This window comes from Miniopterus schreibersii, assembly GCF_964146895.1.
Source record: "Miniopterus schreibersii genome assembly, chromosome: 1".
NCBI classification, from domain to species: domain Eukaryota; kingdom Metazoa; phylum Chordata; class Mammalia; order Chiroptera; family Miniopteridae; genus Miniopterus; species Miniopterus schreibersii.
Genome location: NC_138101.1, coordinates 106,010,074 through 106,031,708, shown reverse-complemented (window position 1 = coordinate 106,031,708; position 21,635 = coordinate 106,010,074). Strand labels below are relative to the sequence as shown.

General features: G+C 48.8%; 1 protein-coding gene across 5 annotated transcripts; it reads left to right on the top strand.

Moving 5' to 3' along the window:
* The first annotated feature begins 670 nt into the window (after window positions 1–670).
* SCAMP2 (secretory carrier membrane protein 2) lies at window positions 671–21,015 on the top strand. Of its 5 annotated transcripts, XM_081156930.1 has the most exons (10): window positions 671–852; window positions 10,378–10,446; window positions 11,132–11,230; window positions 11,725–11,853; window positions 13,134–13,251; window positions 13,777–13,905; window positions 14,882–15,041; window positions 16,759–16,860; window positions 19,140–19,257; window positions 19,476–21,015. In XM_081156930.1, the coding sequence occupies exons 1-10, from the start codon at window positions 796–798 to the stop codon at window positions 19,608–19,610; spliced, it is 1,116 nt and encodes a 371-aa protein (XP_081013056.1). In that variant the 5' UTR covers window positions 671–795; the 3' UTR covers window positions 19,611–21,015. The 5 variants fall into 5 exon arrangements, with proteins under 5 accessions (XP_081013056.1, XP_081013055.1, XP_081013052.1 ...); XM_081156926.1 differs by lacking the exon at window positions 11,725–11,853 and having other exon boundaries at window positions 672–852; window positions 11,129–11,230; XM_081156927.1 differs by lacking the exon at window positions 11,725–11,853 and having other exon boundaries at window positions 673–852.
* The last annotated feature ends 620 nt before the right edge of the window (window positions 21,016–21,635 follow it).

The following is a 21,635-nucleotide window of genomic DNA, read 5'->3' as shown; positions in this document are numbered from 1 at the left end:
TGTACTAGTCCAGGGTAAGGAATGGTAGTGGCTAGATTCGGTGGTAGCAGAGATGAACAAAGCCAGAGGTGAATAAATAAGGAAGGTAGTTTGTGGGGAGTGCAGCCATCTCTCCCATGGGGGCTGAGGGCTGTATTGCTGAACTCCTTCATTCCCTTAACAAATGCTTGACACTCAGGTTCAAATCCCAAATTAGGCCCTAAACCTGTATGGGCATCAAGAGGCAAGGCCTAAAAGAAGCAGAGCTCAGCTAGTGAGAGGACAGCTGCATGGTCGGCTCTTCAGAAGGGAGCCCCTCTGCTCGGCCCCTACCACCAGAACACTCCTGCGTAAAAGTAGGCTCACACTCCAGTTCCCCGCCTGGACCAGTGGTGCTTCCCAAACTTGCTCTCCAGGGAAGTGAAGGGGTTACGTTTCTGGCTCCCCTTTGGGGAGTTTCCAAACACAAATCTGGCTGCTGTCAGACCGAGAGGCCGTTGAGAACGGCTTCGACACCCCCTACTCCCTCCCCGCTCCCCAGCCCCCAAATCTCTGGCTCCTTTGCTCCCGGACGCCGTCGAACCCGGAAGCACAGGTACAGATAAGAAACCCTGGGAAAGGAGTGAGTGCTGCGCAGGAGGGCGGAGCGGACCTCTGTTACGTGCAGATTCACGTCCCTTGGGGCGGGCGCTGCGCCTGCGTCAGAACGGCCGTCTCGTTCCCGGAAGTGGTGGGGTCTGCCTGGAGAGAGCCGCTGGGTCTCGGTGCCCGGAGGCAGAAGCGCTCTCGGAGCTCGTCTGTCGGCCTCCGACTGCCATGTCGGCCTTCGAGACCAATCCCTTCGCGGACCCAATGGACGTAAACCCCTTCCAGGTAGAGCTTCAAACACACAGTTCTCTCTAGTGCCAAAGGCCGTCGGCCGGGTCTTTTTCTCCAGGGCCCGAAGACGTGGCGTAGGAGGGACGGGCTGACTGCCCAATGGGAGAGCGGGCTCTGAAGGCTGGCCTATCGTAGCGTCTAAGGGGCGGGACTTGCAGCAGGTGGCCCGATTGAGGGCCTGGGCCCTGCAGCCTGGGAAGAAGTGGGACCCTCTAACTGCCCAGACAAACACCCTGTTACCGGGTACTGCTGGGGAAGGGGACTGGAGCAGACTGGAGATTCCCTCAGCATCAGAGATAGTAATGACTTCACCTGAGGGGAAGTGTGACAACCACAATCCTGCAGTCTTGGTTTGAGTCACATTAGGAGAGGGATGACAGCAGCATAATGAAGAAGTGGAAGCCTTCATGGATGGAGAAATGTGGAAATCCCTAGACAACCCCATCCCCTCTCCCCCAACAGCCAAACTAGCATATAAGGTATAAGAGGACCCCTGAGATTTTTCAGGAAAGGAAAGCTGGAGAGAGGGTGAGAAGCTGAAATATGGCCTTGATAAGAATTACACACTTTGGCCATGGGTCTACTTTGGACTGGATTGGCTAGTTAGGAGAGCCCAGGTTAGGTAGGGAAGATAAGTGAGAGGGCTCTGAGGGTTTTGAAGCACAAGGAATGTTGGTCTGATGGACCTGTATGTGGTGGCAGGGTAGATGAGATGCGCTGACCTATGAGCTGGCCTCACATTTTAAACAAATGATGGAGGAAGAAACAGTCTTCCTACTTAAAGCCAAAACCTTTCTGCCTTTGAGCTAAGGGCACAGGGGCATTCTTTTTCCGTGATGAATGGCTGGGAACTTCTGTTAGCGCCCAAGCTCCTGTGTCTCTTGTTTTATGTCTGTTCAAAACCAGTTTTAGGAAACCTTGCTTGTGCTGACTGGTGATTTATGAACCCCTAGGTTTCTGCTCTGTCAGGATGTCGCCAGGCACATTAACCCATCCTGCTTGGACTTCGGTCATTGACAGCTGCAAAGTTTCCTGCAGTTGGAGGGGAAATCCTTAGAGGGGTCCTTCCTGCCATTCACAGCTTGCGCTTTCCCACCTTGAATCTCCTCAAGGGCCAAAGCCAAGACAAAAGACACTAGAACAAAATTACTATACGATGTCAGGAGAGTGAAAAGTTTATGCTTCTTTCTTGGTCTCAAGATGACAGCCAACAGGAGCCCTCAAGGCAAATTTTGGTAGCTTGTTCTTTGTAACATCAGAGAATTCTTGTAGCTTAATGCTTCTTGACAGGACCTTTGCAAGGACCTTGTCTCATGTAATTCAGTCATCTCTGTTAGTTGAGTGAAGAAAGAACATTTGCGTTTTATCTGCCAGTGTCTTCTGGTAACTGTTTTGCTTTAATTACAAAACTGCAGTATAATACTGGAGTTTGAGGTTTAGTAAGGATCTAGTAGCTTTTTGTTTTGTGTACTGTGTAATCATTTACTTTTTTTTTTGTCCTGTCAGAATCAGAAATAAAATGTCTGCTGCTACCTGACAGAGGTGGTCAGCTGTCCAAAGATACAGAGAGCTTATCCCCAATGCTAGCAGTGGGCAAGATAGTTGGCCTGAGTTCAGCCCTGTATTAATAGTAGCTTGAAAGTCTTAAACTACATCTCCAGCCCTAGAAATGATTGTGCAAACTGTGGTAGAAGAAACTTCTGCATTCAAGCAAGACATTCTGTCCATCAGGCAATCCCAGGATATGGCAGGACAGGAAACAGCTGTGAGCCTGTGAAGAGCAACAAAACATCTGGTGGGGAATCCAGTGTAGGAAGAAGAGAGTTGGCTGGCTACGATTCTTCTCCTTACTCTGGGCTGGTTTTTCCTCTTGGTGCACAGTTGTGTGGGGAGAAGGAGCTTGGAAGTGAGGCCCCCAAGCTCCTGGAGAGCTGCCCTCTCTCTCCTTGTGAGGACAGTGTCTGGTTCCCTGACTGCCAGGACTGGAACATTGGGAGGGTGCAGCCTTTGGGTGACTGGGTGTGAGCCCAGCTTCATTTACTCAGGGTGTTGGCACAGAACTCAGGAGAGAGGCGATAGGCTCAGAAACTGTCACACTTAGCCAGCCTTCAGAACAGAGTCCTTTTTCCATCACTTGATGGTGGGTTGTGAAAATATATTTAGCGTTCAGAGTCCATGGTGGGCTCTTAAAGCTGGGACCATCTTCAGAAGTCTATTCTAACCCTTTCAGTTTAGAGATGAGAAAACCAGGAACCCAGTGAGGATGGGACATGCCTAAGTCACCGGCTAATTTGCAGCAGGAAGGGGCCCAGACCTGGGTCTCATTCCCAGAACAGTACTGTTTTAAAGGTTTTTGAAGCTCAGATGTTATCTTAAACTGCTCTGGGTTATTTAGGCCAGCTAAGGAAAAAAATGTTATGTCATCACTACCACCACCATTCTTAAAATGAGAGTACTGATAGGGGTGAAAGTAACAAATTTGTATTAGCTAAGCTATTCCCCCCCCAGTGTGGGGTTGGAATAGTTGCTTACGTTTTTTAAGACAGTACTTTAAAGTAGTGTATGTTCTGAGTAATACCAGTCCTGAAAGGTGCTCAGGGTTCTGCATTCAAATACGTTTTTGAGAATCACTACTTATTCCTTTTTTTTTTTTAAGATTGATAAGGCTTGTTAATTTGTTGAAGAAAGGAGCTAAGAAATCCTACAGTAAAGACATTTACTCAACTTTATTTTACCCAACATTTCTCAGAGTTATTACTAACTTTTGTAATACCCTATGAAACTCCCAGTGCACTTTTAAGTTGACTTCCTTACCCATGTTCTTTCCAGTCCCTACTCCCACCCCTGTCCCACACTGTGGGTGTGGCCTTTTATGCCCTATTCCTTGCGTACAGTTATAATTGGGATTATTAGAAAACTTCCTGCAAAGTAAGAGCCGTGAAAGGAAAGTTATCATAAAAGTGTAGCTGAGGGCAGTAGACGGTTTGCTCAGTGGTTAGATAGAGCATTGGCCTGCGGAATGAAGGGTCCTGGGTTCGATTCCAGCCAAGGGTATGTACCTTGGTTGCAGGCTCGATTCCCAGCCTCAGTTGGGGCGCATGCGGGAGGCAACCAATTGATGTGTTTCTCAGCAATGTTTTTTTCTCTCTCTCCCTTCCATTCTCTCTGAAAAGCAATGGAAAAAATATCCTCCAGTGAGGGTTAAAAGAAAAGGTGCAGCTGAAGGTTTATCAGACTTGTAGGAGGAAGCAGGAAACTGCAAGACAAGTGTTGCTGATTATACAACCTCCAGTGGCACTCCCTAACCCCTCTATTAATGATGATGTATCTGCTTTGTACCCTCTGGAGATGCAGGTCCTACTTTGGACTGATTCAGCATGTCTGCTTCTAAAAATTTCTCAGTCTTGTCGGGTGATGAGGCGGTAAAGGGCTAAAAAGATAGGCATTGTACTGTTCATTTGATTTTTCAGCAGTCCAGTAACAAGCAGGTCACCCAGACAAACACCAGGGTTACTTTCCTCCTCAGTATTTCTGCCAGTTACCCCGGTGGCCCACATTGATCTCAAAGGGGAGTGGACCAGCTGGTGGTACTGAATAGAGAAAGCCTTTAAGTCTTCGTGAGTTTCCAAATCACATAATTTATCACTTTCACATGTTGCCTCTTTGCAGTTAAAAAGATAATCTCAGTGGCGTGGCTACTTCCCAAGGATTTAAAACATTTCTCTCCTATGGGAGGAAGTGGTGGCAGAAACGTGATTTGGGTGTAAACAAAGTTACCCGAGGTTCTCTGCACAGACACTGATAGCTTTGCCACTTCCCAGAGAGGGTGGGCTCTAGCTTGACTCTAACTTGGGAATTCTTAAAACCACTGAGTGGACCTGGTAGGGCAGGAGCATTATCTCAAGAAATTTGTCTCATACATTTAGAGGTGTCCTGGAGTTCTGTCCTTGACTTTGTTCTCACTGAATACCTCTATGAGTAATTTCTTCCACTTACATGGCTTCAGAATAGCATTCACGTAACAACGATCCCAGATCTAGAACTATGTCTAACCCTCACCTATCTCCTGAGCTTCAAGGCAGTATTCAGCTCTCACCTGGACATTTCCAACCATTCCAACCAGATAGATTCCATATGTATCTCCAGTTTAATCTAGTGTCTTCTCAGATCCTCTTCCTGCTTGCACACACCCACTCCTGAAAAACCTGTTCCTCTTGTCCCATGATCAGTGGTCGCCCTGTTCCCCAGTTACCCAAGCTGGCAGTTCAACTCCTTCCTTTCCCTTCCCTGCCCCCCCCCCCCATCTTGCCCTGCAGTATTGCCATACCTCTACCAACCCAGAGAGTGGCCCAGCCTGTGGCATCTACCTGAAAAGGGTCTCTGGGGTCTATCCCCTCTTCTCTTTCCCCAGCTGTCATACTTTAGTTCAGTCCTCACTATCACCCACATAGACTTGTGTCCCAGCCAGTTTTCCTGGCATCCTTCCCTAAGCATTGCACTCTCCTCTCTGCTAGCAGAGATGATCATGGCAATCCCTGCTCACAATCTCTAGTTGTCCTCTATTGCCCATAGGGTAAAGTCCAAACTCATACAGTCTGGCCCTACTCCTTCTTCAGGTCGGTTCCCTGGTGCTTCTGGCTACTTTCTGTACACACTCTGCTCCACAGCCCCCAGAACTTTCTCCTGTTCCCTGAACACATGCAAGCTGTTTTTAAAGGTGCCAAGTCTTTTGAAATGCTATTTTCCCTTTCTCTTTAGTTCTTGCTAAATTTCTTTCATCTCTCAACTGAGATGCCACCTCAGTAAAGCCTTTTTATTTTTTTAGAGAATAGTTTATTGATTTTGAGAGAGAGAGAAAGGGAGAGGGAGAGAGAGAAACATCAATGTGAGAGCACATCAGTGGGCTGCCCCCTGCACGCCCCCTACTGCAATGGAAATGGCAACCTCCCAGTACACAGGATGACGCCCAACCAACTGAGCCACACAGGCCAGGGGCCAGGGCAGTAAAGCCTTTCTTTCTTTTTAATCCTCACCCAAGGATATTTTTTCCATTGCTTTTCACAGAGAGACATCGATGTGAGAGAGACACATTGACTGGTTGCCTCCCTCACATGCCCCAACCATGGCCAGGGATCGAGCTTGCAACCAAGGTACATGCCCTTGGCTGGAATCAGATCTAGGACCCTTCAGTCAGCAGGCTGATGCTCTAACCACTGAACAAAACCGGCCAGGGCAAGTAAAGCCTTTCTTCACTTTTCCTGATAGTTTAGTTCCTCCCTCCTCTATGATCCCCTTCCATCTGCCCTCACCTTGTTACAGCACTGATCATATGCTGTCTCTGCCCTGGCTTCTGTTTTGTGCTCTGTACTATTTGCTTCTTGAGGGCAGGAATCAATGCTTTTCCTTGGTGTCCTCGCCCTGTGCTTGGTGTGGAATGGTTTCTATGGGAGTCAAGAGACAGAGGTGGAAGGCAATGATGAATGGCTTAGTTTGACTGAGAATGGACTGTGCTGAGAGGGGTGCTGTGCCAGGTCGTGGGGCCTTGAGGCCAGGCCAGGCGGCTCAGACTCTGAGGCAGGAAGGGAAGTCTGTGGCAGGAAGGGAGGCCCAGGAGTACTCAGGCTCTTTTTAAAAATATGTGTTTTTAAATTAAATATAACAATTGTATATGGAAAATTTGGAAAACGAAGTAAGTCATCCATATTTCTACCAGTTTTTGGCAACTATTGCTATTTTGATGTGTTTTCCTGCCAGTCTCTTTTCATGAGTACATTGGATAAAATGTATTCATGTAACAAAGCCTTTTCTGTATTGTTCCCTATGTTCATAGCTGTAATTTTTTTTTTAAATGTGAATTTTCAAGAGAGAGGAAGAGAGAGAAACATCGATTGGCTGCCTCCTGCACGCCCCCTACTAGGGATTGAGCCCACAACCTGGCATGTGCCCTGTTCGGGAATCAAACTGGTGACCTTTTGGTGCATAGGACACCATTCAACCAACTGAGCCACACCTGACACGGCCTTTGCTGTAATTTTTAATGGCTCTTTAGGCCATCAAGGGAATGTGCACCAAAACATGCTTGTGCTTACTGTCATTGGATATTTGTTTTCTGCTTTTTTCTCCTATTGTAAATACTGGTGCAATAAATGTTTTTGCAGATACAGATTTTTATGTTTTTGTCATATTTCCTTAGGATGAATTCTTAGGTTCTGGGTCAGAGAGTACCGAGGGTAACTGTGGCTTTGGTGCACTGTTACACACAGCCGCCAAAACAAATAGGACTTCACAGAGCTTCTAAAGTATTGGTGACTCCATGCTTCCTAGAGAGAATGGCTGAGTTTTTTTAGCCCATGAGGTATTTATTTAATGTTTACTTGGAACCAGAAATAATCCCCACACTGGGAGCTTGGGTGGAATGTAGGATGGGAAAGCAAGGAAAAATCCCAGAGAGCTAGTTTACAGCAGGACCTGTGAACCTTGTGGAAAGACATTGCCAAACCAGTGAAAATCAGTGTATTTTTCAAGTCCCCTCCTGGCAGAGCTCCAGCCTAACTCTGCCTCTTTTCTCTTGGGTCCCTCACACCCCAGTGACATGGAAGTGTTCCCCTGCCCCAGAGCTGTGGTGAGCCTTACTCACTGGGCCTTTGCTTACCTTCCTCTCCTCCTCTTGGATCCCTCCCTTTCTCAAAGCCCTACCCAGACCTCCTTTCCTGTCTTCATTCCGTCCTGGGTTCTTGAGCATGTGTCTCAGCTACCAGATCGTGTACTCCAGAAGGACAAGAGCTGTGCCTTTTTCATCTTGGTGTGTCCCTCACACTGTTTGTGACTGTTAACAGAATGAAAATAACTGAGTTCAGGAGCATTTTATTTGTTATAAATTAAGTAAGAGGCATTAGCCAGTTTGGGGCCTTTGGCACTGAGGGGGTTTTAGGTTACTTCTTTGTAGGTGAAACTTAGCTCTCACTATCCTTTCAAATAACTACTTGACCCACTTATGAATTAGTTGGTGCTCAGTGAATGGGAAAGAAGATTGCTGCTGTGACTCCTTATTTGTGACTCAGTAAAAGCTGAGGATCCTTTTTCATGCCAGTCACTGTGGTCCTTAGTCACAAGACACTCTACATGTGTCCTACAAAGGGTGTTCCCCAAGAAGGACTTCTCTAAGGCCTAGGAATAAAGAAATGAACAGAAGCAGTTGTCCTGATCACTCACAGTGTCCTCATCAGTGTCTTTCCAGAGTGGGGTTCATTTATTCAACCACACATTGATGGAGCACCTTCCATTTGTCAGGTGCTGTACCAGGCTTCAGGGGTGCACTGCTAAACAAGGTAGAAGTGGGCCTTTTCCTGTCAGGTTTACCACTGTTGTCTTTGGAGACAGCCTTGGATTCAGAGTCGGGTTCAGCCACTACTTCTGAAATCTTGGAGCAGCTGCTTCCCCTCTCTGAGTGGAGGCATTCTCCAGCTGCAAACTACAAATACTCCTTCCTCACAGGTTGGTCGTGAGGTGGAATGAGGAGGAGAGGGTGTAGCTTTTCTCAGCCAGGGCTTCTTAGCTGGAATGAGGGGGAGAGGGTGTAGCTTTTCTCAGCCAGGGCTCCTCAGCTGAGCCACAGGACACACAAGTTGATTGGAGTGACTGTTTTCTCCATTCTCTCAAGGATGGAATATAACCAGGGTGGTTCAAGATGCACAGGAGAGAAGTCAAGTCATTGCTGACAGTGAATGCCTTAGGGTAGTGGGGCTTAATTCTGTTGAGGAACCAGGTTGAGAAAGGCTAGTAGAATCGTCTTTTTGGATGGCTTGACACAGTGGCCAGTTCTGGGGTGACTAGAATTTCACAGTAGCATCCTGTTATGGTAAGCCTGGCACATAGTAGACAATAAATGTCAGCTCCCTTCCTCAGTCCCTCCTCCTTCCTGCCTCTATCCCCAGTCCTCAGCTTCTCTTGAAGCCACCCACAACTTTCTGAAGAGCCCAGGTCTCTTCAGATGGGAAATATCCTTGTCTCCCAGAGTGTTCCTGTGCCAGGCTTCTCTTCCCAAGCAAGGTGCTTTTGTGCCCTGTGGCTGCCACTGTGATGCAGGTGCCTCCTTCTCTATGCCCTAACATTTGTGCAGTGCCTCTTAGAGAAAGCAGAGAGCCTGCAACATTCAGCATTTATTCTCATTTATTCAGCATTTATTCTCTTCTGCTCTGCATAAGCCCTTCACCAAGCACTAGGAAGCCTGAGTATAAACTAGACACCTAGCTGCAGAGTTTACAGCCTGCTAGTGGAGACAGGATTTGTTTATGGTGAATCTGTTGTCTTTTTCCATATAGAAAAATTGAGGGAGTTGTCTTTTTCCATATAGAAAAATTGAGGGGGTTCCATATAGAAAAATTTATGGGGAGCCTGTTGTCTTTTTCCATATAGAAAAACCTGGGGGTCTGTTAATGTTAACATTGTGTTTAAAAATCCAACCTAAGGAGGCTTTCTGGTGGAGGTGAGGCTGGGCCAGAAGGGCAGGAGCATCTGGATGAATAGTGAAGGATGGGGGGTGAGGTGTGCACACAGAGTAACCTAAATGAGGCCTGTAACAGGGACCTTGACAGAGTCTGCTTACCCTTCACAACTGTTTCTCCCAGAACCCAGCCATTGCTGTTGAGCTGGACCTGAGCCCCATAACTGTATGTATGGGGAAGAGGGAGTGTATAGGAGCTCTGCTGGGTAAGGGGCAAGATGAAGACAGACTGGCCTCACGCCAGCAGGAAGGCTGCTTGGGTGAAGAGGGCGGCAGGGAACTCTGTGCAGGTCTTAGACCAGAAGGGCTGGCCTTCACAGAGATCAGATGGGAAAGGGAAGATTAAACATTTAGGACAAGCTGTGTTCTGAGGATATTTTTGTATTTTTTGAAAAGAATCTAGAGGGAAAAAACAACCAAAAACATTTTCCTGGCTTTTTATCTGAGCCCTTTTTATCTCTTTATTCCTAGTAAGTATGCTTGATTTAATCAAGTTAGCGCTGGCACCCAGCAGCATGCTTTTGTTCTAGGACCTTGAGCTATCCTTTTAAAAATAAGAGGAATAAAATAATAAATAAAACATTTCAGAAAAGTTATAAATTGAAAATTTTCTACCCATACCACCCATTCACCACCCCACCACCACCAAAAAACCCCACTCCCTGGAGGTAAATACTATGAACTGTTATGAATTTATAAAGGTTACTAACAAGAACACGTGTAGTGTTGATTCCCAGGCCTCAGAATATAAAGCTTGCTTTGAATCTCTTCTGGGAAGTCGCCTGGGCTGAACCTCTCCTTTTCTAGAAAGGGAAAAGAGATTGCAGTTCTGTGTGATAGGGGCTGGGTACAGGAGCCTTCAGAAGAAGCTGTTCAGGACACTAGGAAGGGTCATCAGCAGCCTCACTTTAGCCGGCATCCCTGGGATTGCCTGTTGGCCCTGAAATGGTGATTTCCCTTCTTCGCCAAAGTTCTCTCTTTTCAGTATCTAATAGCTTTTTGTTTCACCTTCTCAGGACCCCTCTGTGACCCAGCTAACCAATGCCCCACAAGGTGGCCTGGCTGAATTCAACCCCTTCTCAGAGGTTGGTGAGCATGTCCTCTTTCTGAGTCTCTGGGCTGGGTGGTGCTGGGGTCTCTGGGGCAAGGAGCCTTGGCAAGACAGTGTTGTAAGAATGTGCAGTTCTCAAAGGGACAGTCTTTTTTTTTTTTTTTAAGGTTTTTTTTTTTTGGTTTTTTTTTATGTTGATTTTAGAGAAAGAGGAAGGGAGAGGGAGAGAGAGAGAGAAACATCAATAAAAGAGAGTCAATTATTGGCTACCTGCTGCACGCCCCTAACTGGGGATCGAGCCCGCAACCTGGGCATGTGCCTTGGCCGGGAATCGTACTGCCATCTCCTGGATCATAGGTCAATGCTCAACCACTGAGCCACGCCTGCTGGGCTCAAAGGGACAGTCTTAACGTGAACTTGAGGGGTGGGGGTAAGATGAGGAAGCCACCAATTCTCCTCTTGGGGTCCATGATCTGGACTCCTCCCTAAAGAGGGCAGCACAGTGCCAGGAGCTCGGGATCCAAAAAGGCCATGGGTGCTGGGTTAGGCATCATATTGCCCAGAGCCTGAGGCTTGTTGGCCGAGAAGCCACAGAGGGAGGCCCAGAAGGAGTACTCCTCATAGGCAGGGGCATATCACTTACCCTGCTGTGAATTTGCTCCCACATGGCCAACTAGTGGAGTCCCACTCACCTCACTCCTTTGATCTGTCCCAAGCAGACAAATGCAGCAACAACAGTTCCTGCCACCCAGTTCTCTGGGCCCTCGCAGCCGGCTGTTCTCCAGACCTCAGTGGAACCAACCCAACCAACCCCCCAGGTATGGTTGTCAAAGATCCCTTTTGCCTCTCCTTTCCAGAACAGGAAGCACCCAGACTAATAGCTGAGTCTTGAGATTGAGTGGTGGGCAGAGGGCCTTATTCTCTGTCTTCCCTTCAAGGGCCCTCTTGATAATGTCTTTGGAGTTGGTCACTTACATGTGGAGGGTCTGCTCACCTATGCCCTAATCTCCCACCTCACTGGCAGCACCAAAAAATAAGCCCTACTCACCAGGCGGGGTGTCTTCAGACAGAGCATTGCCTCTCATGCCATTCTAGATCTCCTAGGGCCTTTTTTACTCAGGGCCTGGAATCTATCTTTTTTTTTCTAACCTTACTTATTCCTGCCTTCCTTCCTATTTTCCTTTGTCCCTTCACCAAATACTGACTCTTGTCTGCTTGGTACCCAACCCTCCACCCCCTTGCCTCACTGTTCTACTCCATGCTCTTCACTGTCCCTGGTGAGCATGACCCACAGTGGAGTTGTGTGTTGCAGCTCCTCCTTAGACAGGCCAGCAAGTTCCTGCCTACCAGATTCCTGGCAGTGAGCGAGCTCTCAGAGAGGCAGATGCTACTAGGAGGAGATAGTATTCTCAGAGACAGCTACATGCGAAAGCTTCCAAAGGTAGGCAAAGTATAGGTGAGCGTGAGTGAAGGTAAAGTGCCTGGAGCCTGCCAAATTGGGCTTTGGATTCTAGTGGGCCCCAGGCTGCTCCCGTCATCTGGCCAGACTTACTCTGAAAGTGCTGCCCCTGCATGGAACCCTGGGACCCTGGGCCCCATCTGTGGCCCTAGAATCCTGTGAGGTGATGCTTAGAGGCAGAGAAAACTTTCTTGTTTAGCTGGGTGGTGGGTCCTGGGTCCAGCTCAGCTGAAGTCACAGACTTGGGGAAATAGGCCAAGACCCTTACCATGGTCAATTCCTCGGTTTTACCTGAGATCTGTTCTGGTCCTGCTTATACCCCCAGTGCCAGAAATTTACCTCCTGAAGGCAGTCTTAGCTCTTTGGGGAACTTATTTTGGAGAGAGTGACCGAGAACACACATCCATATGTACACTTATCTTCCTGTGAGATGACCAGTTTGGTATTTGATCCTTAAAAAGGACTGTAGACTTCTGGAGGAACTGGGCCCCAATAGCTGCAGCACCCACCAGGAGTGGGACTGTGGGCTGGAACTCTGGGCCCAGCTCTGTCAGCCTCATGTAGAGTCCCCTAGCTGCTTCACTTGGACACCCTGCTCTGCCTATAGAGGGGATAAAGCTTGGCCTGTGCATGCCATCAAAGCCAGGCAGAGCAGGGCCAACCCTAAGGGGCTGTTCTGGGATGTAGCCAGTCACAGTTCACGTTGACCTCAGGGGACAGTTCCTGGTAACAGAGCAGGTGGAGGTGCTTAAATATATATCCCTCAGGTTCCAGGTGTACACAGTGTGGCCTCAAGTGCCTCCCCTCCCTACTCACTCTAGCAGGTTTGCACTGTTTCCCTTCACACACCCTCTAGGCTCTTCAAGCAACGCTTAGGTCTCTGGGTTTCTGACCACAGGACAGTCTGTTGTGAGACCTTTTGCCCTTTGCTATCCCCCAAAGGTAAGGTCAGTGTAACTGAACTTGGCCTGGATTACAGTATGGAGGATGGTTCTCCTATCTCAGACTTTGGAATGAAGGGGGGAGGAGAACCCTGGTAATGGCAAAGGGGCCAGAGGTGTTGTAAGAGCAGTAAGGGACAGGTCACTTTGGCCTCTCTGTGGTGGTCTCAGGGACCCAAGACACTGAGGGGTGGGACGGCCTCTGGGACTCACAACTGGATCTCCCTGCATGAGGCACAGGCCCTGTGACTTCCTGTCAGGCCAACACTGTTCCTCTGTCTCTCGTGTTTGCCTGCCTCCTACTTCCCCTTTTGGCTCCAGGCTGTGGCCTCTGCAGCCCAGGCAAGCCTACTCCGGCAGCAGGAAGAACTGGACAGGAAAGCAGCTGAGCTAGAACGCAAAGAGCGGGAGCTGCAGAACACTGTGGCCAACTTACATGGTAAGGGAGGCTGCACAAGGTCCTGGGTTACCAGGCCTGGTGCAGGAGAGTTCCCTCAGCCTGCTTGTTCCTGGGGCAGACTCAGATCTTTGCTGAGCTCCTGATCATCTTAGAATGGTGCTGGTCCTGGGGAGGGCAGTAAGGTGGGACTCAAGAGACCTGTAGTGTAAACTTAATGGGTGTAGATTATTCTGTGCTCCTTTCCAGCTGTAAAATTCTTTGATAGAGTGGGGGCACTGGCCTCACGATTCCTTGATTATAGACTGTTAAAAAAAAAAAAATCACTTAGGCTGTTTAGTTCTCTGTTTCCCAGTACATTTGGGGTCCAATATCTTGGACTGAGCTTGTGGGTGTTCATGTCCCATCATCCTTTTCCCTTCCCACTTTATACCCATGAAGACCTTGAGCCCCACTTGCTGGCACCCCTCTGGGGGCCCTGGATCAGCCCCAAACTGGGCCAACAAATTGCACTGTGCCATGCTGCTGCTGAAGCTGGGCCTCATCTCTTCGTCTCCTTCTACACAGTGAGAGAGAACAATTGGCCGCCCCTGCCCTTGTGGTGCCCTGTGAAGCCCTGCTTCTATCAGGACTTCTCCACAGAGATACCTGCTGACTACCAGCGGATATGCAAGATGCTCTACTATCTCTGGATGTGTGAGTCAAGCTCCTGACCCTCTGAGCTCAAGGTTGAAATGGGCTGTGTCTTGAGAGCCCTATCTATGCTCTCTGGCTTCTCCTCCATGGCAGACTCTAGCCTTCCTCATTGCTGTTTGGGCTGGGATGGGGAACCTTTGCCCACATCATTGGCCCTCTGAAGTCTGCTCCTTATCCTGGGAACCTCCCCTCAAGGGCCAGTCCAGACCAACCATCAAGTAGGGTGGGACTAGCTGGAGGCTTCTGAGTTCTTGTGGAGCTCATTGCACTAAAAGGTCCTCCTTTGGTGAATGCCTCCCCTCCCTACAGACCCCTGGGCTCCTAGGAGTGAGGATAAAAGACTCCCTGCTGCCCTGGCCAGTGTTGCGCAGTGGTTAGAGCATTGGCCCACTCACCAAAGGGTCAGGGGTTCAATTCCTGGTCAGGGGCACATACTTTGGTTGCAGGTTCGATCCTCAGCCCTGGTCGTGGCATATGTGGGAGGCAACCAATCGATGTGTCTGTCTGTCTGTCTTTTTCTCTCTCCTCTCTCTCCCCCCCTTGCCCCCTTCCACCCTCTATAGAAAAAAAAAAAAAATCAATGGAAAAAATATCCTCAGGTGAGGATTAATAACAACACAAAAGACTCCCTGTTGCTCCCCTGTGAGCAATCCAGGGCTAGGGGAAAAAGTTGCTTAGAGAAGGATTCCATTCCTCGAGGATCAGTTTTTCGATCTGCACCCTTTCCATAGCCACCCCTTAGATACCTGGGTTGTCCCATTACCTCTTAGGAGCTTGGTTTAGTCCCTGGTTTTGAGGTCTCAAAAAAGCAAGGATAGGAGCTAGCCCTGTCTGGGTACCGATCGAGCTCCTCAACTTTTGCTACAGCTATCCTGAAAGCATGGACCTCATCTCCTCTCCAGGGGGTGGTTTGCCACATCCGGGAGCCCTTCAGCCACCTTGGCACCAGCCCACGTCTGTCTCCCCCCTTCCACAGTGCATTCAGTGACTCTGTTTCTGAACCTGCTTGCCTGCCTGGCCTGGTTCTTAGTCGATAGCAGCAAGGGAGTGGACTTTGGCCTCTCAATCCTGTGGTTTGTGATCTTCACCCCCTGTGCCTTCCTTTGTTGGTACCGACCCATCTATAAGGCCTTCAGGTAAGTAGGGTTGGAACAAGGGCGGTTAGTGTATGGTTGGCATCCCAGGTAGCAAGCCAAGGACCATGAACCCTAGGGCCGCATTCCAATCAGAGCAGAACAGAATCATGGAAAATTCACTTCCCATTCCCACCCACAGCCAGAGTTGGCAGGGATCAGGAGCCATTTTCCTCAGTTGTACTTGAGATCTGTTCTAGCCCTGTCCTCAGACCAGGAAAGGAGACCTAGAAAGGGGAGCTGGAGCCTTACTTGCCCTTTCACTGCACCCAGTCTGTTTGGTGCAGGATGATTTCAGTCACTGGGAAGAGAGAAGGGACTTCCTTAGCTCCCTTCTGAAGTTTTAGGGCAGCGATTTTCAACCAGTGTGCTACAAGAATTTTTGACTATTTAGTCAAGGGCACTGACCTCTTTTACTTAGATTGTCAAATGAGAAAATGCCAACAGTGAACACAACAGTAACTGTTTGGTGTGAATGAATCAAAATTATACCTATTTTTGTGTCAGATTGGCAAAAAATATGTTTTGTTGTGCCATAGAATTTTAGTAGTTTATGTGTGCCATGAGATGAAAAAGGTTGAAAATCGGTGCTCTAGGGTATGCTTCTATGAGTCAGACTCTGAGATACATTCTTTTTTTAAAAAAATGTGTTTTTATTGATTTCAGAGAGAGGAAGGGAGAGGGAGAGAAATAGAAACATCAGTGATGAGAGAGAGTCATTGGTCGGCTGCCCAAACCATGATCTCCTTCATGGGTCCACGTTCAACCACTGAGTTCACGCTGGCTGGGCTGAGATATGCTCTTAAGGCTTATCTCTCCATGCTTGCTTATGCCCCTCCCCCTACCTCCCTAGTAACTGTTGAGCATTGTTGAATGCCAATATTTGACCAGTTTACCTAGAATAGATTCTGTGGACTTCAGTGGATCCACTTCACAGACCTCTAGGGCTTTTGGAACTGTGCCCCAGAGCTGATGCTTTCAGGGAGCCCAGCAGGCCCTGGAAAAAGGGGGCAGGGCAGTGGCTGAACCTCCTCATACACTCAGCAGGTGGGACCTGAACCCTCACTGTATTCTAGGCCTCAAGGACATGGAAATGGAGGTACTCAAAACAGCAGTTTTGCCCAGTGTTTTCCCAATACCTTTGCTGCCACTCAGGCCTACACTTTTATTATTAAAGGTTTATACTTCTGGCTTAGATTTTCTTCCCTGTTATGAAATGCAGATAAGTACTCCAGAAGATGGACTCTTTATATAAATTGTCCTTTGGGTAGGCAACTGTATTAGCTCTTTGAGGAGGGGGTCAGGCTTTGTTCTCTTAAATAAGAAGGCAGTGAAAGGCAAGCCCTTTTGATTGTAGTGTGTCCTTATAGACCAAGGATGGGGAACCTTTTCTGCCAAGGGCCATTTGGATATTTGTAACATCATTCACGGGCCATACAAAATTGTCAATCAACTTAAAAATTAGCTATGAAAAAAGATCCTAGATTTATTGAATTTTGAGTCTTGCCTACAGTTGCCTTGGCAGGGCCAGACCAAATGATTTGGGGCCGGATGTTCCTCACCCTTGTTGTAGACAGTGGGACTGAGCCTCTGATGCTCTGTTTGCTCTCCCATTCTGCCCCCTGGCTTCTAGTGAGGAGGAATGTCAGACTATGTGAGGAATGCTGAGGAATGAGTCCCAAGCCCTTTTGTGACTTCTGGTTTTCCCCTCTCTCCACAGGTCTGACAACTCTTTCAGCTTCTTCGTGTTCTTCTTTGTATTTTTTTGTCAAATAGGGATTTATGTCATCCAATTGATTGGCATCCCTAGCCTGGGGGACAGGTGAGACCTGGGGCAGTACAGAGGGAACTTTGGAGGCTCAGCTCAGCCTCTCTTGCCCTATTTGCCAGCCTCTGAGGGCCCCTCTTCCATTGTAGCAGGGAGAACGCTAACTGGGCCAGCTTGGATCTGCCTTCAGGCCCCCTCTTCAGTTCTTCACTAGTAGCCACTCACTATCTTGCCTTGCTCACCACTTTCTGGAGTGTTGTGGGTGAATGTGGCCTGAATCCTTAGGCTACCTGAACTGTGTCCTGCACTGGATTGCATCCTCTTCCTTTTCTCCTGTCACACCCTCCTAGAAGCTGGTGCTACTTCCACAGGTTCCAGACATGCCCTTGGTTTTGGGCAGCTGCTGATGGATGCCCTGGTCTTTGCCAGCCATGAGCTATGACTTTTTCCAGAGGCCCTGTAACCTCAGGAGATGGAGCCCTAGCCTCTCCTGGATGGCTCCTCTGGCTGCTCTCTTTGAGCAAACACCTGGCTTGAATTTCTGAGTGCTATAGTCCTCCACTTAAAATAAGTCTCAGAAAGAAAAGCTGATGGTTGATGTTTTCCTTTCTGCCTCAGTGCACAGGGAACATTATAGAAAGGTCAGGCTGGCACTTGGCTGAAAGCCTGAGCCTGGAAAGGCTGCACTATTTTGGTCCCATCTCTCCAGTGGAGCTGGCAGGTCCAGAGCAGTGGGGAGGAGGGTGACTTACCTCGAACTCAGAGCCAAGTGCACGCTGCTCTCCTACCACCCCTCTTCCTTCTCATCTTGTTTATAATCTGGCCCCTTTTCTCTTTGTTTGGTGACCTAATTACATTACTCATTACCCTAAGTGAGATTCCTGGTAGAAAGGCTGTGATTAATAACTGCTGTTTGCACCCAGGATGGGGAGTCTGAAGGCTTGATTTCTGGTCCTGGCTCCACCCCTTAATGCCCTGCCTAAGCCTACCTGGATGAGCCCTGCAGCCTCCCACCTCCAATGTCTTTCTCACCTCATCTCATAACACTCCCTTTTGATTGTAAAATACACATAACATAAAATACGTCATTTTATGTACCACTTAAACCATTTTAAAGTATACCTCTGTTTTCTTCTAAGATTTTTATAGTTTGAGTTATTAATAGGTCATTGATCCATTTTGAATTAATTTTTGAAGGGGTCCAACTTAATTGTTTTGCATGTGGATATCCAGTTGTCCCAGCACCATTATTTATTTATTTATTCATCCTCACCTGAGGATATTTTTTCCATTGCTTTTTCCGAGAGAGTGGAAGGGGGACAGAGAGAGAAAGAGAAGAGAAAGAAACATTTATGTGAGAGAGACACATCGACTGGTTGCCTTCCGCACATGCCCCAACCGGGGCCGGGAATCAAGCCTGCGACCAAGGTATGTGCTCTTGGCCAGAATCGAACCCGGGGCCCTTCAGTCTACAGACTGACGCTCCAACCACTGAGCCAAACTGGCCAGGGCCCAGCACCATTTTTAAAAAAACGGTTTTTAGAGGGAGAAGGAGAAAGAAACATCGATGAGAGCAAAACATTGATCGGCTGCCTCATGCATGCCCCCTTCTAGGGATCAAGCCCGCAACCCCCGCATGTGTCCTGATCGTGAATCAAACTGGCAACCTTTTGGTGCACAGGACGACGCCCAACCAGCTGAACCACACTGGCCAGGGCCCAGCACCATTTGCTGAAGAGACCATTCTTTTCGCATTTAAATGTCTTGGCACCCTTGTGAAAACCAGTTGACAATAGATGTATGGGTTTGTTTCTGGACTCTTAACTCTTTTCCATCAACCTCTATATTGTACGTCTGTCCTCATGCTAGTACCACACTGTTTTGATAACTGCAGCTTTGTAGTAAGTTTTTAACTCATGAAGTGTGAGGATATTTCCTTTTATAGATGAAAAAGCTGGAGCTCAGGAAGGAGACATGACTGGACATAGAGGGGGCTGTCTCTGGGCCCTAGTGGGAGGAGCTGAGGTGACAGGATGAATGCAGTAGTTCTCTTTTCCTGAGGGTAGGCCCTCAAGAGTGAGCAGCCATGCTTTCCATGTCTCCCCAAGCCCCCAAAGCAGCAGGAAAAAGCCCTACCCAGTGCTACTTCTGACTGAGGGCAGCAGCCACATCCCTTCCAGACTTCACATGGCCCAGAGATTCCATGTGGGCAGTATGGGGCCTGTCGGCCTAGGTGGTGGTCAGCATACAGCAATCACTTAAAGAAGAGCCCCTCATGGGACCTCTGGCCCACTTCCACTGTACTCTCTCTGATCTCCTCTTCCCTTTTGTAGTGGTTGGATTGCAGCCCTGTCTACACTGAAGCAAGACTTGGCTGTGTCGATCATCATGATGGTGGTGGCTGGCTTCTTTACCCTCTGTGCCGTGCTCTCACTCTTCCTTCTAAAGCGGGTAAGTGGGAGGAGGAGTTGCTGTTCCATTAGCAAATCTGAGGAAGCAGGCACCTCTTCCTGCCTTGCCATAGGGGTGTTCATCACTACAGCAGTTGGGCCTCCTGAGTTGCCAAACATCCTGTGGCTTTCTCCAAGGCTCTGGGCGGGAGGTCAGGCAGGATGGGTTCCTTGTGGGCCTACAGGGCAGGCTTCTCTCACCACAGCCTTTTTCCCCAGGTACACTCCCTGTACCGCCGGACAGGGGCCAGCTTCCAGCAGGCCCAAGAGGAATTTTCCCAAGGCATCTTCAGCAACAGGACCTTCCGCAGTGCTGCCTCATCTGCTGCCCGAGGAGCCTTCCAGGGGAATTAGTCCTGACTCTCCTCCCTCTGCCCCAGCCTTTTCTCCTGTCTGCCTTCTGAGCTGCACTTTCCAAGGGTGCCTTAAGCAGTGCTATGGCCAGCACAGACCTGGGGAGGGTCTTGCCTTGGCTCTTCCTCCTTCCTTAGCAACCAGCTTCCCCTTCCACCCAAGGGAAGGGGGGAGGGATAGAGACTTTTTTTACACAAGAGAAAAGAAAAAAAACAGAGTTGTTTTTTCTTCTCTGGTGGTGGTTTGGTAGAATTCTTTTCTCTCTCTCTGGAAGCAGTGGGACTGAAGTTCTCTTTACACACACACACATGCGCGCGCGCGCACACATGCACACGTGTACACACTTGGGACCTCTGGCTGACCTGGGCCCACCCCCAGCTGGAGTTGTATTTCTGTCCAGGGCCTGGGCCTCCACTCCTACCCCAGCAACCTGGCCTGAACCTGGCTTCACAGACCCAGTCTGTGGCTTCCATAGTCCTGCCCTCCTTTCCTGTTGGGCTGGGATGACCTCCCAAGGGCTCCCCTTTAGATGAGCTATGGTCTGGGCTGGTGGGTAGCTCTATTCCCCAGATTATTCTGGACAAGTCTCTGGGCTTCCAGAGGCTCTGGGCTGATTCTTCAGCCCCTTCCCTGCCTCATGTTTCTCACAAACAGATTAATAGCCCTATTGGCCCCCTGCACCTTCTTGGTGTGGGCAGCACCCTATGCCATCTGGGGCCCTCCCTGAGCCCTTCCGTCCTTAGACTTACTAAATGTGCATTGGGGTTGGTTGGGATCTGGGGATGGGGAGGGACAGGACAACCTGAGTTGTCCTGCCCAGCCTTTAACAGTCTTCTAGGAGGGGTGGTGTGGATAGTTTGTCCCTGTTTGTTTTGGTTTCCTCTTCTCCTGGGGGACAGCTGCACTCTGCGTTGGCCTCACATTCTAATTCTCTGTCCCCACATCAGCAATATCTAGCTTGTATGACTCTTAGGAAGGGCAGGGTGAATCAGTCCAGACCTGCATCCTTCAGGCTGCACTGATGAACCAGGGTTCCAGACTCATCCTTCAGGGTTTTCCCATACCCTGATTAGTAGAGTCTAGGTTACCTTCCACTGGTCCTGGGGATTCCCTGGGAGGTGTGTCACTGTGATAAGCACCTAGGAGTCCACCATTAACACCTGCGCCATATCCTCCAGGGACTGTAGGAATGGGTGTGTGGACTGAGGGAACTTCTCAAAAAGCAGGCCAACCCAGAGGCAGCCCACAGTCTGCAGCCCACTCCACTCCAGAGCCGCTGAATGATAATTTAATGGCAATGACCAAGGTTTTGTAAATTCCTTTCTGGTATTTTTTCTCCATGTATAAATGTATATGTTATGTTTCAGTTTTGTGCTTAAATAAAAAGACATTTTCAGACAACACTAGTCCTACTGTCTGCTGCACTCGGGAGGATGGGGATGGCCTCCAGGAGTAGGGGCTGGGGTACTCTATAGATGTGAAGGGTCAGTCAAGGTGCTGCTCCCTGCTCCCTTGCTGGTCTGTGACAGGCCAAGCCCCTCACTCCTGGAGGCAAGCCTCTACCTAAAATAACTATTGGCCTCTTCCATGGTGCTTCCCCCCCCCTCTAAAAGATTTTTTAAAAAATTTATTGATTTTAGAAAAAGAGAAACAGATTTGTTGTTCCACTTACGCATTCATTGGTTGATTCTTGTTATGTGCCCTGACTGGGGATAGAACTGCAACCTTGGCATATGTCCCAGTAATTCCACTTTCAGAGCTGCTGGTCTTGGGAGGAGGGACCTCTTTGAATCTCCCCACACACCGCTCAAGCGCCCTGCACCCTTCTTGCTCCTCACATGGGCTATCTCTAGGATCCTATCGGAGCCCCGATGGGATTCCCCGTGACCTCCTCTGCTGGCCTCTAGTTCCTCCCTTTGGCCCGCTGGGGTCTCAGTATTCCTAGATGGATGTTGCGGATCAATGGATTTGTAGTGCAGGTGGGGGCGAAGGAGGTTTTGGGCAGCACTCAGAGCAGAGCAGTGG

Coding starts and splice junctions, on each gene's coding strand:
- SCAMP2 (XM_081156930.1), top strand. CDS start 796: ATGTCGGCCTTCGAGACCAATCCCTTCGCGGACCCAATGGACGTAAAC. Junction 13,252..13,776: donor CACTGTGGCCAACTTACATG/GTAAGGGAGGCT, acceptor CCTTCTACACAG/TGAGAGAGAACAATTGGCCG. Junction 19,258..19,475: donor CACTCTTCCTTCTAAAGCGG/GTAAGTGGGAGG, acceptor CTTTTTCCCCAG/GTACACTCCCTGTACCGCCG.